Source organism: Aplidium turbinatum, chromosome 4 (genome assembly GCF_918807975.1).
Source record: "Aplidium turbinatum chromosome 4, kaAplTurb1.1, whole genome shotgun sequence".
In the NCBI taxonomy this organism is placed as follows: domain Eukaryota; kingdom Metazoa; phylum Chordata; class Ascidiacea; order Aplousobranchia; family Polyclinidae; genus Aplidium; species Aplidium turbinatum.
Genome location: NC_137475.1, coordinates 17,209,867 through 17,229,604, shown reverse-complemented (window position 1 = coordinate 17,229,604; position 19,738 = coordinate 17,209,867). Strand labels below are relative to the sequence as shown.

General features: G+C 39.0%; 1 protein-coding gene across 1 annotated transcript in view; it reads left to right on the top strand.

Annotated features, from left to right (window-relative positions):
• LOC145768959 (short transient receptor potential channel 4-like) overlaps window positions 1-19,738 on the top strand; it is a 122,095-nt gene that overhangs the window by 62,311 nt on the left and 40,046 nt on the right. The window contains exons 12-17 of the mRNA XM_082580561.1: window positions 2,093-2,212; window positions 3,780-3,971; window positions 4,903-4,980; window positions 5,338-5,443; window positions 6,864-7,012; window positions 19,389-19,541. Of these exons, the coding sequence (XP_082436687.1) occupies window positions 2,093-2,212; window positions 3,780-3,971; window positions 4,903-4,980; window positions 5,338-5,443; window positions 6,864-7,012; window positions 19,389-19,541 (798 nt within the window). The remainder of the gene's footprint in view (window positions 1-2,092; window positions 2,213-3,779; window positions 3,972-4,902; window positions 4,981-5,337; window positions 5,444-6,863; window positions 7,013-19,388; window positions 19,542-19,738) is intronic.

The following is a 19,738-nucleotide window of genomic DNA, read 5'->3' as shown; positions in this document are numbered from 1 at the left end:
AGACTTGTTGAGTTGATAACTAATGGATCTTTATATAACATGTAATAAGTTAAATAAAAATTTTTTGAAGCTGAAATACTATTTAGCTAATATAATCATCACAAGTATCAACGAAAAAGTATAGCCAGTTAAAGTAAACCACAGCAATGAATCAATCATACTATCAGCAGCAAGACTTACAAATAACACTTGCAAACATCGGTGTTCAATGCAACAGCACTGACAGCATTGTTGACAAATTGACTTGGAGGCTTCCCGAAAACGCATTCCTGCCTGCTTACCACGAAAAGAAAAAGATTCTTCGTCTATGTTTCTGTTGCTAAGGCTACATTGCTGTCATTTCAATTTGAGAGCATTGTCATCATCAACTTTGTTTTTTGTTTTTGAGATGATATGACTAATATTAGAGGGGTGGGGTTAAGCTGGGTGTTTACGCCAGCAAGTGTAGTAGACCAGTTTTAATCTGGTAATGTCCCCGTTACCGAGGGTGGCCGAATTCACCTCCAAGTGCCGCAATCGCCTTCACACCCTGCCTCCACATCGATCTGTCTAACGCGTCCGCTCTTGTCAAGCCCACCATGCTGCTTTCCTCCTCAACTTTCCTTTTCCACGTTTTCTTGGTTCTTTACCTGAAGAAAGAAATTTCTTTGCTTCTTCATGCTGATCCCAGAGCTTTCACTATTCCACTCTAGCCATACAATAAAGATATTCTATTCACGGCAAGGATATCGATCACATTTCGTCCAGATCTTTTGATCTCTTATGTCATGTCGAGAACAGCTCTTGCACCTTGATCGACGCATTTTTATTCTTTCCTAAGAATAGACTATGCACTGAATTGAACTGAAAAATGCAAGTACATTTTTCGAAGATCAATTTACCTTCTTACCATCAACCATCCCTACTGCAGGGTGCATACTGCATACGGTAGGTCTAGGCCTACTACCGAAATGGACATCGGCTACTGAACTTTTACGATTAATAAATGATTTTTACAATTATTGATCTAACGTGTAAAATGTCACAAAATTTTCGCCTTACTATTGTTACCATAAAATAATAAACCAACACTTGTGTTTTTGTACTACTGCAATGTTTATATAGGGAAAAGTATAAGTGTTAGTTTATTATTGTGGTTGATATGACAAAATAAGTTAATGCTATCAAATAGTTTGTGCTTAAGCAAGGGAAGGATTTACCTTGTAAAGCTGCTTGGGTTGGAGTCTGTTAGAAACCAATGGTTCACAATGCTGCTATTTTTTGACATACTAGTAATAATAATGATTTATTTCATACCAGTTGAGTGCAAAATAGCGTCATACAAAATAGTTTTATTTACAGATATTTATGTTAGTTATAGTCCTGGGGTATATGCACAAAGTCACCGAGTTCCAATGTGGTATCATTTAAACTAAAGAAGTAATCACAAGGCAAAAGTGTGTTTGAGGTCTGTAAGGCCCCGTGGTCAGGGAATGGGATTGTAATGGAATGGAAGGCAGATTTTTGGATGAAAGATATGGAAAACGTCAAAGATGGAAAGAGATGGAAGATTTTGATGTTAGGATGGAAGTCTTCCATCATTCCATCCCAATTCCATCATCAACTTTCTAACACATTGTTAACACATAGGCTACAAAATTTGTAAAATGAGTAAAAGTTTTTGTTTGATTACGTTTCTTAAACTGAAATAATTCGATTTTCGGTGTGCATCGAACCAACCGTACTGCTAGCAGGAACGGTACTGCTCTAAATAGGGTTAAGTTTAAGTCAGCTTTTTTCGAAAAGACAACATGAAATTTGATGTCATTTTGTTCACAGAAGTCACAGCTCTGCAAATACACCCTACGTGTGTGTGAAAAAAAAGACTAGGCGGAAGTTTCAAACACCACTACACAAACTATGTTCTAAAAATGTTTTAAAATTGTGTTGCGGAGTAGGTATAATCTAACAGTTGTAGAGCCAGGGATAATCTAACAGTTGTACACACACTTCTTTTTAGTGTTACAAATTCTCTACTTAACATTCCATTATTTCTGAATCAAAACCAGTCTAATCAGAGTTATTGTGTACCTGACTCAAACTTTCCTATTAGGCTGTCAAGTATGAAATGAAAGACTTTGTGACGTCTGACAACTCTCAACTGGCTTTGATCTATATACAGAAGGGAAGTATGTTCAGGAGATTGAAAGGTCTAAAGGCTACATTCGTCCAGGTACTTCCCAGCGCACTCTAAACGTGACTTGCCACATTCTTTTGAATGTAATTGCAATTTTATAAATAATCTCGTCATAAAACAAACAGATCACTGTTGGATTTCAAAATTTAAAAAGTTAAGCAAAACGTGAAAGTTAATTTGCATACTTTTTAATTAGCCCATCATCAATTGTACAATCGGTCAAAAACTTAGATATGCACGTTACTTTTTAATTCGAAATCTCTGAGTGCAGTTGTTGCTTATACTGTAGTATGAATCACCCTAAAGTATGGCGTACAATAGGCTACTTCTTGTCCGGTCAACGTATTTGTATTCTTTTGGTCACTGCAGAAGATGGAGTGTTACATGCACGCGATATTGTAAGCGTTCTTCTTGAAACATTTCTAATAGAAACTGAATTAAGTAAACGTTTCGCTATCGGCAGCCTGGCCTTGATGTTGGAGTGTTATTTCGATGATGTGGGTTCGATTCCATTACTCTTTTTTTATAATTACCAAACAAAGTTAAATCAACTCACTGTGCTAGAAGGGTCAGAATGACTGCGGTCAGCTGGTTCATAGGAAAAATTGTCTTGTTTAAAGGGTCTACCATGGACTTCTAAATAGTAGAATCTGGACTGGAAACGCAGTGGACAACAGTAGGCCAAACAGTTGGTACAACAGTTGGCCAACAGTGGGCCAACAGGGTTAGTTACTTGGCTGTTGGCCCACTGTTGGCCAACTGTTGTACCAACTGTTTGGCCTACTGTTGTCCACTGCGTTTCCAGTCCAGATTCTACTATTTAGAAGTCCATGGGTCTACGGTCAACACTCCATCTGCTGCAGCGACCTACTAAATAGCCTACTCGTCCGGTCAATGGCGCGCTTCCCGCTGGAGGGACACCAACCATTGAGGTTTTATTCAATGAGAGAAGTAAAAGAGAAATAATGCTAATGCAAAGATGCAATTTTAAATTTTGAATGATTTTTGTTAAAATAGAGGTCTTCTCAACTATCCTTTTCAATGCAATTCTTTATACAACGTAAAAGAAAAGTTTACACAAGGCATTACAGCAGAACAAAAATATGCAGAGAAACTGAAAACCTGGTGTCACGCAATTGAGAAATGGATCAATGTTGATTTTGAAGGTTTGGTGAAGCAAAGTCATCCATAGTGTTTTTGCTTTTCAGATACTTTGTTTCACAATCATTACGCTTTTACGTCTGCAATCGAATAAAAATCTTGTCAGTTGACATCGCGCCGATCGGCCTCGCGCAATGGAAAGCGCCGCTGTACTTATTCTTTTTCATTGGGACTGATGACTATTCGTCAAATTAACACCATTCATCATAGCACATGACTAGGGAACTTTGTTCCAAAAGCTAGTGCTATTCGCTATTACCACAGCGAACTCGCAGCATCAGGCTAAAGGAGGTCGTTAAAATCTACATTGTGAAGTAAGCAACTATCATGCTGCTAAAAGCGGACCTCAATCTGTTGATTAATCCACGAGACATGACGTTGGCAATGGTCTTTAACATGAGCTTCAATGAAAACACTGCAAAAATTTGTTTACGTCTCTCAGATATTTCTTGGGATACTATTCCCCTTCCTCAGCATTGCTTTCCTTATCAGTCCCAAATCAGGACTGGGGAGGTTGATGAGGAATCCCACTGTTAAGTTCTGGTGTTGGCTCATGTCCGAAGTTCTTTTTGTTATCATGCTCCTCACCAACACCTTGCTGATGCAATTCAACATTTTCGAAAGTCTTGAAGCAGTAAGTTTGTTTGTTTCGATATGAAGCGGTTAATTGAATGGAAATGTTTGGAAACATTGTTGTTTACTGACTGAGGTTATTTATCTTGATCAAAAGGTTTGTTCGGTTCTATAAAAGTATAAGTAACAACAGTAGAAAATATTTTGGGTGACTGATTTTTATGTAAAATCACAGTGGTTGGTTGGTTTTGAATCTTTATCCTCGGACTGGGAGAGTTTCTTTGAGAGCTTTATCCTGGAAGTTTTGCATACTTGTAAAGACTTTGAACCACTGATGCAGGCCCGGTCACCGAGATTGACAGATTATTTGGATTATTGAAGTGTTTGAACTATTGAAGTATTTGAATTATTGAAGTGTTTTGCCGAGAAATTATTCCATCCATTAGGTGCCAGAGAGTCGAACCAGCGACACCTGATCTTGACTCGGGCGCTTAACCACTGAACTAACAGCGGTGCTTAAACAGAATAGCAAATACTCTGCATATTTGTGATGTGTTGTTTTACATTACAATTTGTGCATTGCAAGAAAGGCTTACTTTTTATTGATAAAGTAATATATTTATACGCGGAACAATTTAATGCTTTGTATCAACTTTGTAAGCACGAGGCACTTCTAGGTACTACGCACAGAGCTGTCACTGTAGCTCAACTTTTCCTCATTTTCTAGCGCAGTAGTTTTCTCCCATTTTACAACCACAGACTTTTTCCATTACCGTATCAATCTTATATATCCCTTACCTTTTAAAACTAATTCTGATTTAAAAGTTAACAAAATTAACTTTAAACATGTATATGAATTTTAGTGCTCATTGTTTTGATGTTGTTCCCTAATATCAATGTTTTCATTATTCTCCTACAACCTCAGGGTGTGGGGCCCAGATTGGAAACTATGGCTAATAAGATTTGTATACGTCTAACTATTTGCTTTGTAGATACCACCATTACTCATAATTGCATATTTTTGGATTTTGGGAAAACTGTTTCAAGAGCTGAGGGAGATTGGACATCAGGTAATATCTAAAGTTCTTTATGAGTTATTGGTGTTTGGATTCTGCAAAACTTTAGAAGCATTCGTAAATTGTTAATTGCTGTGGTTATTTTCGAACTCTTGTTTTGTGTACACAGCACACAAAAGTTCAATAAAATCTATCAAACGTGGTAGCCTATATGCGTTTGATATAATCGTTAATAAAATAACACCAATAAGTAATTTATTTTATTTCACGCCTATTATGACAAGTAAGGTTAATGTACATTGCGAATTACAGATATTTTGTTATACCTTCGTCTGGCTAAATATACTGCAAACAGAAAAGAGGGCCATGAATTCATCTATTTTATTAACCCGGTTATCTCGACTGATACAGGGGCTTAGAGAGTACTTGTCAGACATATGGAACTGGAACGACATGGCTACCATCCTGTTCTATACAACATTCATGTTGCTCCGACTCATCCACATCATACAGGGAGGTAGGATTAAAGGCATACTAAATGAAATTTTCAAACGAGAATTAAGCATTAAAATGCGTAAACTGAAGATTCAAGAATACATTTCAAAAAACATTACCGAAAAAAATTGTTTTCAATGGCACTGGCAAGGCCCAAAGTCCAATGTTTCATTTATTTTTAATTTTTTCAAAATGACCAAAAAGTGGAAACACTGCTCGAGAATACGTCACTATCGACAGCAATAACAAATGCCACGTTACCACATCTGATGTTTTAACATCAGATCTGATGTTTTGAGCAAACTGTCTGATGTTTTGATATTGAAATAACTATTGCTCGATCAGCTGATTGCTAGTCTATAGTGACGTAGACTGTACAGTCGCAAGCTCTGACAAAAGCACGCGCGGAATGTTGATCAGACCGCAATGAGGCAAAATTTTATTGAAAATCGTTTTATGGTAGCATGTTAAACACAAAGAACGTGTACAATCGCCAAGTTAGGTTTTTCCTTTAGTATCCCTTTAAAATATTATTATTGGCTTTCCAGTATTGTTTCTTGACCCTAGATATTATTAAGTTGAACCCACGAATGCACATTTTATGCAGGTTTCAGAATACCTTTTACTATATTTTAATGGTAAGAAATATCAATTTTGAAGTATAACGAATTAGAGTGAAATGGAAATGCATTCACACTTTTATTAAAAATGAATAAGCTCTAGGTTATGAGAAAAATCAAGTTAAGAGTTTTACCTTGTGATGCTTACAAACCTCCTCGAAAATATCTTTCAAGAAAACTGCTTAAGATAAAAATGTTTCGATTAGAGATGGTAGAAGTAAGGGATTGCTCAATCAAAAACAAAGTGGATTGCAGCTGGAAGGTCATAGCAATATGACAAAATTTGGTGCAACTGCAGCTTGAGGTCTATCGCCATACGTCGCAAACCCAGGTACAGCGTATGTAACCTGCCACGAGTGCCACGTGTGTACAAAGTATGTATTTCGAAAATAAATGTATGAAAACACGTGATATCGTGTTTATTTTATACTATTCAAATCATAATAATGCAGCAGCAGACTTCACGCTACAGTGGCAACGGTAGGTAGCCTCACACTGCTGCAGTAAGGTTTTACCGATGTTTTAACACCCCAAATTTCAAGCAAAATATAGCATTTCATTTCATGAGAATGAATTAACGTGAAACCAAAAAGAACTTTGTGCAGTTCTGCCAATTTTTTAAATTGCAGTGACCCTCCAGCTGTCCATACCGCAAGAAACATAAGTAAAATAAGTAGTCCCCGTATTCTACTGTCCCTAATTTCGATTCTGTAACTTGGTCCAAATAAAACTAAAACTATCGCCATGGAGAATATCTGGTTACGTTGCACTTTTTGTTGCTTCTGTACATCGTTTGTGAAGCAGGCTAACGATTACTTGCAGGAACGCTGACTCGAGGTGATTCCTACTGGCACGAGGATATGCTAGCCCCCCTTCCTTTGTCTGATATCTTCATTGCAATATCTTACATTCTTATCCATATGAGGATTATGGAGTTACTGAGAGCGGAAAGGACGTTTGGACCATTACAGGTTTGAGTGAGAAGTTTCGATCCTCAATTTTCTTGGTTAAATTTTGTATTGAAAATCGTTCACATTTCCCTATTTAAATGTTCTTTAATGATTTTGTTTTTATTTCTGACAAGTCCTAATACGTTAGGGTTTGCATCTCTGTTACAAGGCTATTCAAGGTTGCAACATAATTATCCATAACTAAATTTACAATTTTGTAAATGATCAACACATGTCGAGATGCGGTATATGGACGGAGTACAGCCTACTATATGACTGTCTGAGTGTCGGTTTGAGAAAGATATTTGACCAAATAATTGGGATTGATAGATCATGAAATAGAATTAATTATCAACAAGAGACCTTTTAAATGGCCCATTAACACTTTGCTCCTCAAAGGGAGGCCAGATTTGGCCCCCCCCTCATATTTCCTTTGATTATTTGAAGCACAGTAACGCCATGCACTTGGTTTTTCTTGACTTTTCCTAAAATTGCCAGGCGGATCTGATGATATTAAATTTTATGCTAACAGTTGTGTAGTTTTCTTGTAAATTCGAGATTTTGGTGAATTTTTGCTATTTCTAGCTAACTTCCAGCAAAGCGTGAAATGGATTACATTGCGATAACCAGCCATAAGCTCATAATTGCTTCGTGCATCGATATGCGCGAGCAGAGAGAAACCTCCTCTTGTTTTCCTTTGTTTGGTTTGACCTCAATAATACAAAGCGCGTTATTTCTTATGATACAAAAGAAAAGCCAGTGATCACAAAGCTGTTAATTAGAAAAAATAATAGCAAACGTTTTTTGCGTTATCAGCTCTACAAAGAAGAATAGCAATCCACGATCAAAATAGTAGGCTATGTAGGCCACAAACTATTCAAAATAGTTGTTTCAAGCAGATAATATTCATTGACGAATAAAAAACGTTACAATAAGAAATCTGGGGTAAAGGCACGAAAACCTGGTTTCGAAATAAACGTTCTATGGAAATACTCTCATTGACAAGCATTGCAATTGCGGAAATGTATGACTGCAAATGCTTTTGGGAGAAGCCGGAGAAATAGCGTTTTTGCAAACAGTAATTGTGAGATACACTCAAAATTATGAAATAGGCTCCATTTACACGTAGCAGCTAACTCGATGGCGTCCCTTCCCTGCTTTATGTCGCCTACTTGTTCTTATGTCCTGCATTTTTGTTTCACCGTGCACTGTGTGTTGTTCCAAAGAGCGCAAAATAAAGATGATAATTCCTCATCTACATTACAAAATATTTTGTAATGTAGACAAGGCATAAAGTTAGGCGTCACATTAGACAAAAAACAAATCAGCTTTCTTGATCATTGATTCAACATCTAAATACGTTGCGCCAATGTACATTATAAGAGGCCGGCTATTGTGAAGACCCGCCATTTATAAACGATCCGATTATACCAAAAGTGAGACAAACTAGTGGATCAAAGAATGAATAAACAATGCTGAGAAAACTAAATCTAAGTGACGAACAATACCGATGTTTTCATTTATCTTGGAAAAATGCTGCCTAAACTTATCAACAAAAAATACAGTAAATAAAGGCAAGCATCCCGAAAGCAGAATTTGCTCGACTTTGGCATGAATTTAGCCAGACATCTACCGTACAGTAATAATTCCACACATACAATAACGGGCTCTCAACGGCTGTAAGATACATAATAATCAACCTGGTTCTGGGCGGTTTGTGTAACAGCTTAGGGGGAAGACACTACTTGAAATGATGCACCACACAAAAGATTTTCAATGAAGACTGAGTCTAAAAACCGATGTGGATTGTGCTTCACAATGACTTCAAGTTTAGGACAGAAAGGGCACAAAAATATCACGATGAAAATAAAGACCTTGTGGGAAATTTTCGAGAATCATAACACGATGCAAATACCAAAAACGCGTAGTTTGCATGCTGGTCTAAGCTGGCCGGCAACCACAAAGGTAGACAATGCAGGCAGTTTATAATTCGATAACAGCGCAATAAACATTATAAATACGTAAACCGACAATTTTCTTTTACAAACATTTTACGTCTAATAGTAAATTTTCCCCCAACAATGTTTTGTGAAGCGCTTGCAAACCACGGTTTTGTAAAATAATTCATCATTATTATTTTTTACTTTTCGGATATTGTAAAACGTCATCAGCAAAATCACAAAAAAAAATTTCATTACTTCAATGTAGTAAGCCTAAGAGTTTTTTATAGAATTGTAGCCACGTTGTTTCAACAAAGAAGCCATTTTTTGGCAATATAAAGTTATAGAAAATAATTTATCGTGAATCTGGGGTGGTAAAAGGATAGACCCTCGGCCCCAGAAGCTCAGACGACGACGACGATTTGTAATCATGCAAATGTTTGGAAAGAATCTAGGAAGTCTTTTCACAATCTGGCACAAAATGATTATGTTTATTGTATCTCTGCAATATTTTTTACGACAAACTTTGAAGCTTCGTTATAATCATTTTTATCTTTGAAGTCAAAAGTTAATTTTTTTTTTTGGCCAGAAACATAATCGCTGCCTTGCTGATGTTGTCGCCTTTACGCGTATTTTTTGTGCTTCAAACAATAAGGACCCAGTCAGCAATCCAGTCCTTTTACATTGATTCAACATTTGTAAACGTTAAATTTATGTAGATATGCTGACTGTGGGTTATTTCACATTTCCTTTGTTTACGCATGTTCCTCAATTCGCTGTTGCATTGTTTCGACGCTGGCGGACTAAAAATGTTATTTCAAATTGATTGACACAACCTTCAATAAAAAGTGAGCTTCGAACTTAGCTTTGTTGATGTAAATGCTGTATTTTTTGTGGATGTAATTTATGAGTCATGTTTATAAACACCCGTAAGCGAAATGACTTATGATGTGGTCTGCATGATATTTGTGTTGCGACTTGACACAAATCCACAATTTCAAAAGCACCTAATTTGAACTTAGAAATTTCAGATAATTTCAACAACTTGTTCAATTGTCTTCTCTCTACTAAAAATATTCATACCACAAACTCAATTGTAGACCTAAAATACACAAACGAAGATGTAAACAGCTATTCAAGCATGCTAAGGTGTTACTTATGAGAAGTTTGGTTCCATAAAACTAGAAGCTAGCCATGAGTTTCGGAATGCATTAGTTTAGGATAAAAATGTAAGACAACAAACTCAGTTTTGATTTTTTTCAAATTCGTGTAACAATGTTACTCTGATTGTAACTATTTTAGAATCAGTGAGTAGCTTACAATAAGATTTGCTCGCAAGTCGTAAATTCTAATCAATGCAATGATTCGGCACACACACTTCGTGCGTTCGATCGAGCTCTTTGTTATTCAGAAGTTTGCATGAAATCGGATTAGCACGGTAATTAAATAGCGGCAAGTTAAATCAAAATTGTCGTTTTTGGGTACCTTTGCAAAAATTGAAATATCAAGTTTAACATATAAAATTTTAAAATAATGACTTTTCAAACTTATAGACAAATGATTTGCTTTCACACCAGTGCAACTTCTGTTGAAATAGCATCAGCGGATAACACGTAACAGCTGATTGAATTTGATCCAAAAACGGCCCCCCCTTGAGCAGTTAACTTCCAAAAAAACGTTGAAAAGCAAAGGGTTAAGTTAACCCCTGTGATTAGTTAATGAAAAATCAAGCTGAGCAATGAATGGTAGATTCAAATTAGTGGATTACGCTTAGTACAATAAAGAAAGAAATAGTCATCTGATGAAACTGCTTAATTGGCCGTTTTGCTAAATCGTTGCTCGGTGGATGATCTGCTGTTGGTGCATGTGCATCCAACCCTAAACGTGCTGTTGTTCAATATTCGTTGCTCAAATAGTTGCTAGTTGTAGAAAAAAAGAAGGCTATGTTAGGTGTTCAGTGTTCACTGGTGTCGTGTTTTCTTATAAACGATTTAAAATTGACGGGTTCATGAGCGTATCTGATTTAGAATTATTCACTTATCACAGTCTACTTCAAATTTGGTAGGTAGCTTACTGGGCAGTCATGCAAGTATCCACTGTAATTGTAGAGGAATTGTACAATGTCGTCTACTTGGTGTTAGTGACTGATTTTCGATTTGTCGAGCTATTTAGATCAGGGTTTCCCAAACTTTTTTGGGCCACGGACCACTATTTGTGACTCTGTTTATTCGCGGACCCCCAATACAAAGGTAAAACTAAATAAAACCGAATTTTGTTTATTTAAAAAATTGACAACATCAATGGAACGGATGGGATTGTTTCTTATTGCATAAGTCATCGACTCTCGGAGTTATTTGTGAAAGGCAAACTCGTAGGCTAAGTCAAGGTCCACGGAAAGTCTGGACCTGTATTTTGTCTTCATGTTGGTAAGAGCTGAAAATTCTGTCTCACACATGCACAGCCACTTCGGAAAGTCACAGTCAGTTGCTATGTTCTGGATAGTGTAATTGAATAATATCACAAGCTGGGTCTGAAAATCAATCAAGCCTTTCATTGTTTCACAGCATCCACTGATTTATGAAAACAATGTTTCTGTGTGAAAGTAGACAGTTCTGTTCGAAAGTCTGAATACATAGGCTACCAGGTCGTTGTAATTAAACACTTTGTGCAATGTTAAAGCTTTGGTAGAGAGATTGCCTTTTTGAATTATACACAAGCAAAACAAAGGAACCTTAGCAGGTCTAACATAATGTATTACACATAAAACAAAATATATAACATAATAACTCAAACGCTTTCGACACGTACGTGTGTCCTCATCAAGAATTAAATCTGCAATATACATAAAATGAAAATTGTGAGATACATTTGACTTTGCACTATAACTGTAACGACACTCCGGACTGAATAAGCATAAACTGAACAAACGATACAACAATAATTACGAGTAAATTATACGGTTGGAAACAGATCATAATGAGGTGTAATCATCTCTCGAAGTAGATCTGATTTTCAGACTAAGATCATGGAAACCTCAAGAATCAAACGTAACAATCCATCTCTCAACCGGCAGTTATTCGCCTGTGCCTCATCCTCATCGTTCCTCTTGTGTGTGTTCTAAGTGTTTGTCAAATGCCTGTAGTACCTCATATGATCTGTTTCCAACCGTATTATTTACTCTTAATCATTCTTGTATTATTTGTTCAGTTTGTGCTTATTCAGTCCGGAGTGTCGTTACAGTTATAGTGCAAAGTCCAATTTATCTTACAATTTTCATTTTATGCATATTGCAGATTTAATTCCTGATGAGGACACACGTACGTGTCGAAAGCGTTTGAGTTATTATGATTGAACTGACTGTATGAACTGACTATATGATTGAACTGACTCGTGTGAAAATAAATTTCTTTGCATTGAGTTATTATGTTATAAGTTTTGTTTTGTGTGTAATGCATTATGTTAAACCCGCTAAGGTTACTTTGTTTTGTTTGTTTATGCAATGTTGTTATACAGTACATACCAAGTTGACATATTATCTCTCAAGAAACAAGTCTACGATCAATGCATCCTTCCAACCGCTACATATGGTGCAGAAACTTGGAACCTTACAAAGAAATTAACACTTAAACTAAGAAGTATGCAGAGAGCACATGAACGAATCATGATGGGTTTAACATGGCAAGATAAAAATACTGCTGAATGGATCAGAAATCAAACGAAATTACGAGATATATTAAGCACAATCAAGAAACTAAAATGGTCCTGGGCAGGTCATATAGCGAGATATCAGGACAATAGATGGACTAAAAAATTAACAACATGAACACCACGAGGACACCCTGTGGATGAGGATTTATGTGCTCTGGTTCAACATTTTATATTTAAAATCAAGACTAAAAAGATTGGTGGTACAGTTGTAGATAAATTGCTCGATGATATTTGTTTTACGATTTTTTAACAAAAGTTACTCTCAATAAAATCTTAAGTGGGTCTCATCACACTTAGTGTTATGAAATGACTGCAGATCTTTGCTTTGAATTTCTTTGGTAATCTGACAAAAACAGTTTGATTTAATTATTTGTGTTTAAATCCAGCCAAATAACTTTTATTACATAATTTGTGTATGTGTTTTAAGCTTATGTCATTTAGTGCTTTTAGCACGTCTGGATCATTGTTAAATTTTCTTGCAAGTTTATTACATTTCTCATCTTGATTCGTTTTTCAACCTCAAATATCAATCTTTCTTCATCATGTGTAGTAGAGACATATATCTTCTATCATTATTATACAAATCTTTTTCAACCATAAACAAAATCTTTTTCATACTCATGCCATCAACAGTACTCTTTATTTCTTCCTCTTCAAATACCAGTTTCCTTCCTCTGAACATGATGCAACTGTTTGCTTGTTCTACTTTCTTCAAATATGTTAGCTGTGTAAGTTAATGCCGTATAACAGGCCTGGCCAACCCGCAGTTCTCGAGCCCCATGCGCTGTTTTCCCGATTTTTATACTCTTATGCACAGTAGGCTATAACTCGCTTGATGTCGACTTCTTAAAAATCCACAATAAGTTGGCATAACTTGCATCTAAAATATTGAATTTAGACAACGTCGTAAAGCCTGTGATGGAACTCGTTAACTATATTCGCATTAATGCTCTCGATCATTGGCAATTTAAGAATCTCATCACTAAGTTGGACCAAGAGCTGCCGTGTGACTTGCCGCTGCAGTGGGCATTAAGATGATTGTCAATAAGTTATGTAAGCTACTCTCTCGCTTCTTTGAGCTTTGAGATGTCTTGCCTGAAACTGTTCATGACAGAAAAGAACAAAAACTATTCCGTGCTCTCAGCATCCTCACTGGATTGTGAAACTGGATTTTTTGTCGACCTGAACTTTCAGGATAACTTAAAATGCTGCCTGACTTAGTGCATAACGTGTTTGCGTTTGTTAATAAACTGAAGCTGTTCAAAGCTCACATACAAAGTGGACATTTATCGCTCTGCTAAAAGTCAGTGAAAAAGTTATTTACATCCCGTGCTTAGTTTCGTGATATACTTCAGAAAAGGCCACAGATTTTGTTCTCCGTCAATGCGTTTATTTCTGTGACGGATAGTTTGAAAGCCCCGCTGGTCTCAGATGAGGATGCGGCTAAGTTGGACATGACTGATGTTTGTGAGGAAGATCAACTAAAACTTGTTGTAAGAAAAAGGACCATTGAGTTACAAAAATGTGTCAATGTAAAAATCCTCTAATGTCAAACTGGTTGCGCTAAAGTTACTGTCAGTGTTCGTGTCAACACACGTCTGTGATTCTGTGCTTTTTACTTTAAAACGCATGACATCAAAGCATCACGACACCCATATGAACGGATTGTTTCGATTGGTTTGTATATAACATTTACAATAAATTCAGCTGAGAAAAGTATGTGGTAGAGTGAGGAAGAGACTGAGTGGTAATAATGTGTGCCCATATGTATAATACGAGTGTGGATTATTGCGGTTCATAAAGTAAAAAAATGGACGACAAGTGGCTCCTCGTGCCCCATCCTGTGAGTAACATCTGCACCCAAGCAGATGCCAAACGAAACTTGTCAACCAAGAGCCTCCACCCGGACGGCACAGCTGCAAGGGGCAATGGACAAGTTCAGACGCCCCACCATTCTGCAGCTCAACATAGAAAGCTACACAACAAGCAAGATCAAAGTTGTGGAGCAGCTTGCCCATACCAACCGGGTACTCTTCATCCTGCACCTCTGCAGATAGGCTAGTTATTCCCAACTACATGCTAGCCGGGTCTACCTTAAGCAGGAAGCACGGCATTGCCACGTTTATGCATGAGAGCCTGAAGTGGACCTTTATCGACCAATCTCCAACTGATGCCGAGATTGAGTGGGTGTGGATTTGCATCTCAGACTACAACATCGTCAACATCTACAAGCCCCCACCCTCGCGAATGTTACCACCATCCCTTCCAACGTTCCCCTCCTCCAGTCTCTACGCTGGCGATTTCAACTGCCAGCACATCGACTGGGGCTACAACAACACAAGCAGCGACGGAGAATTGCTGGCTGACTGGGCCTCTACAAACCATCTTGCCCTCTTATTCAATCTAAAGGAACCAGCCAGTTTCCTCTCCGGCCGCTGGGGAACAGGGACAAACCCTGACTTGGCCTTCGCGAGTGTCGACAGCTCTCTTCCAGACAGACGTGTGCTTGAGAAGTTCCCGCGGTCCCAACACCGGCCGTCCCTCATCATCGCCCCAAAACTTGTGGCTTCTGTCCCGAGTTCACCGTTAAAGCGATGGAACTTCAAAAATGCCGATTGAAATCAATACAGCCTCCTGACCAATGAGTCTGCTGCAAAGTTACCATCGACTGAAATATGCAAACGCAGACGAGAGGCATACCAGGACTTCTGCAACGCCATAATAACTGCGGCAAAGACCACAATACCACGTGGCCATCGAACCAGCTATACACCATGATGGGACTCTGAGTGTGAAGCTCTCTATCGTTCATACCTAGCCGCCACAAGTGGTGCTGCTTTTAACATGGCCGCCACCAGACTACTTGAGCGGCTGGACACAATGAAGCTTGAGCGATGGAGCGAAGCTGTCCAAACCATCGACTTCTCACACTCAAGCCGCAAAGCATGGAGCATCATCAACAACCTCACTGGGCGCTCAGCAAACTCCCCTCGTCAGTGTCCCGTTTCTGCTAATGCCATCGCTTCCCAGCTAGTGCAGAACGGGGTCTACAAGACAAAGGACCGCAAGGCATTCCGCCTTGTTGCCAAGGAAGTATCTGCCGTGTGGCGAGTGGAAACACCACAAGAAGAAACAATCTCTGGAGACTTCACTCCAGAGGAATTCGCTACCGCCCTCCGCCTAGTGAAACCACACAAGTCTCCAGGGCCGGATAAGATCTGCCCTTAGCTTGTGCTCCATGCTGGCTATGCCCTAAAGTCCTGGTTACGTAGATTCCTCTCTTCCTGCCTGCACCACCTCACAATCCTAAAAATCTGGAGAAGAGCTTTAGTAGTTGCGATCCCTAAGCCTCACAAGCCACCAGAGGACCCAAGGAGTTATCGTCCGATATCCCTCCTCTGTGTTCCTTTTAAGATCCTCGAAAGACTGATCTATGCCCGCGTCAACCCAATCATCGACCCGCTACTTCCAAAAGAGCAAGCTGAGTTTCGGCGCGGAAAATCCACCGTAGATCAGGTCACACTCTTAACCCAAGACATCGAGGATTGCTTTGAGGCAAAAACGAAGGCCGGCGCTGTCTTTCTAGATCTCACAGCTGCCTATGACACCGTATGGCATCGCGGTCTTACTTGCAAGCTGCTTCGCCTGCTTCCTGACCGACATATGGTTCATATAATTATGGAACTTGTCAGGAACCGAAGCTTCACCCTCACCACCGGTAGCTCACGGCGAAGCAGACTGAGACGCCTGAAAAACGGCGTCCCACAGGGATCGGTCCTGGCTCCACTTCTTTTCAACATCTACACCCACGACCTGCCAACTATGGTCTCCGAAAAATACGCTTATGCGGACGACCTGGCAATTCTCCACTCCACAAAGTCGTGGGAAAATCTAGAAGACACCTTGAGCCAGGACATGAAAACTCTCTCAGCCTATCTCCAGAACTGGCGCCTGAAACTCAGCGAAACCAAAGCTGTGGCAGCAGCTTTCCACCTCCACAATCGGGAAGCTGATCGTGAGCTACACGTCCAGAACAACGGAAAATCTCTGTCTTTCTGCTCCGAGCCAAGATATCTTGGGGTAACACTGGACAGATCGCTCACATACCGCCACCATTTAGTGTCACTGCGCAAAAAACTCACATCCCGCGCTGCGCTACTCAAGCGCCTGGCAGGCTCTAGCTGGGGGGCGAGGGTTGACACTCTGCGTATAGCAGCCTTAGCCCTTGTCTACTCTTCAGCAGAGTACTGTGCACCTGTTTGGTGCCGCAGTGCTCACTGCCACAACATCGACACTGCCATAAACAGCACCCTGCGCACAGTGACCGGATGCCTGCGTCCCACACCATTGGACAATCTCCCCATTCTCGCTGGCATCCAACCCGCTGAGCTTCGTCGCGAAGAAGCCGCTCTGTCCCTCGGTCGACGGGCACTGGAGTCTAACCACCTTCTCCACCACAAGATCTCTGCTCTCCCAAACGAGCACCCCCGTCGACTGAAATCAAGACACCCATTCGTGCCAGCCGCTCAACTTCTTATCAACGAAGTTGATGTACAAGACATCTCTGCGGCTACTTGGGCGGACCATAAATGGAGTTCTGAATGGAAGTCAAGCGCCACCAGACTCCATTCGTTCATCTCCGGCGCCGACACACGTCCCATCGGCCTAACACTACCTAGAAAGGCATGGGTGCGCCTCAACCGTCTTCGTACGGGCGTCGGGCTTTTCCGCTCAACCATGCACTAATGAGGAATGGCCTCTTCCTCCTCCTGTGAATGTGGTGCCGAGGAACAGACCGCAGACCACATTATCAATGACTGTTCCATCTTCAAGTCACCTAACGGAGTGGAAGGTCTGCGTGTCATGGATGATGAGACCAAAGACTGGCTGCTCTCTAGTAGCCTTCCAGTGTAGTCCGGGAACATCGTGAATCTGGGGTAGTAAAAGGATAGACCTTCGGCCCCAGAGGCTCACACGACGACGACGACGAAGTAAAAAAATGAGGTTCTTGAGTTTTGACCTTTGATTGGTTGGCCACCCCTGCTGTATAAGATCTATTCAGCTTGTTTTTATTTTTGACCACAATGAAAAACACTATATGCCAAACATAGACATAGCAGAGGTCTAGATTAGAAGAAGGTAGAAGCTACAAAACGCGACTGTTATAACGTGCTTGATACCAAAACAGAACAATCTGTTTAAAGTTTGGTACTGTCGCAATACCTCAAGTTAAATTGTATAAAAGTTGTATAAATCAACAAAAGCATGAATTTTCAAAGCTAAAAGTGTTTTTCTGGATAGTAGGCTAAGTGTTTGAATTAAATTTTTAAAACAACCCATGAAATTGGAATTTTCGAATGCCTTTTTATTTTGCATTCTAAAATTAGGGCGACATTGAATTTAATGTTAACCCACTCCTCTTGACGGGCAAATAAAACCTCCCTGTTTACATTGTTGTTTTGGCTACAGCGGTTGACTTTTTTGTAATAGAAAGGAAAAAGGTTGTGTTTTGCTTCCACTTATTTTAGGAAGTGTGATGCTTTTTTGTTTGCACTTTAGCCTTGTTTTCGACATCTGTTGTGTCATTTTGTTATATTCTCTACTTTTTGGGCTACATCCTGTATATTTTTGACTTTTTTAGATCTGTTGAATTTTGGTAACATTTGCACTACTATCTATAACACTAGTTCGTCCACTTAACCTTCTTGATTCCAAAAAATCCAGACCACCCACTCTGTTGTTTGTTTGTTTATTGGTAGGCCTATCTTTCATGCAACGACAACGGTAATGAAAGCATGATGATAGTCACGTGGTTCAAAGGAGAACTTCTGACTGAAAGAAAAGTAGGTACGAAGCCGAAACTGCTGTTGTCAGGTGCGTCTACTGCGAAATTACAGAAGTGACAGGGTACATAGAAACAACACGTAAATGTTGAAAGCGGAAGCCAGTACAGAATGCAGATAGAAAAGATTAATTTTCTTCACCATTTAGGCATTAATGCACAAGATATGTTTGGCTTACCACTGTACAAGTAATTGTAATAGTTATACTTACGACACCTTTATCTAGTATATGTTATTTGAAAAAACAAGCTTATTGGCAATCAGAAGTCTTCATCCATGTATTTCTGCTGACTTCATTGGCATGTATTAAAAATAGTACGCTACTTCGTACTGGAACGTTCTTAATTACGAAACATCGCAGTCATACTAATAGCTAATGACGATTGGTTGATCGACCCTACTAACTTTTCCACTTTGCGGTTAAATATACAGCCTAAGTCGTCAGATTTCCCGGAGGAAAGTATGATGCTGGTAATTTTCCTCAATAAAAGACAAATTTTAGCATGTTTCCTGAAAGATCGTGTGGGCTATACATCCCTCCACTCCGTGCACATTATGCTACGGTAGTTTGTTACAAAATGCGGCTAATCAAGTATCCTGTACTTCCAGATGGACGAAGCACCTTGTGTTTTCTGACATAAAAATGAAATGGATGATAGAGAATGAAACTAAAAGTTGTATTGTGATAATTAACACACAACGTGAGATCGATGCAACTTCGAGGTTAAAATCTCCATTCAATATTTTTTTTTTGGAAAACTTGACTTTTCGTTAACACAACCTTACTTGTGGATGTAGCACAGTTTTTTCATGTATTAGATATGCTTAAAATTAAAAGCAGACTATTTACAACATGGTCTATTTCAAGCAACGACATCATCTTTTAAACCTGTACTTATTTATTAGGTCTCTCTAGATCTTATGCTTCACGACACGTTTCGCTTTCTCGTTATCTTCTGCATTGTGTTTCTGGCCTTTGGAAGTGGCATCACTGAACTATACACTCCGTATGGCATGGGGAAGAACTGCACATGCAACGCCACGAATACCTGTAATACGGTGAGCCTGGTCTGCATTGACATTTTTTGTGTTTTTTTCTCACTACTGATCAAGTAGTTGATTTTTATTATATCCATCGACTCTGAATTTCACAACATAATAATATGATACAGTAAAAATACCACGTTTTAGAGCTAAATATTCTTGAAAAAACAGCAGACTTCTTGCAAACATTTTTTCGAGATAGCAGAAAGAAT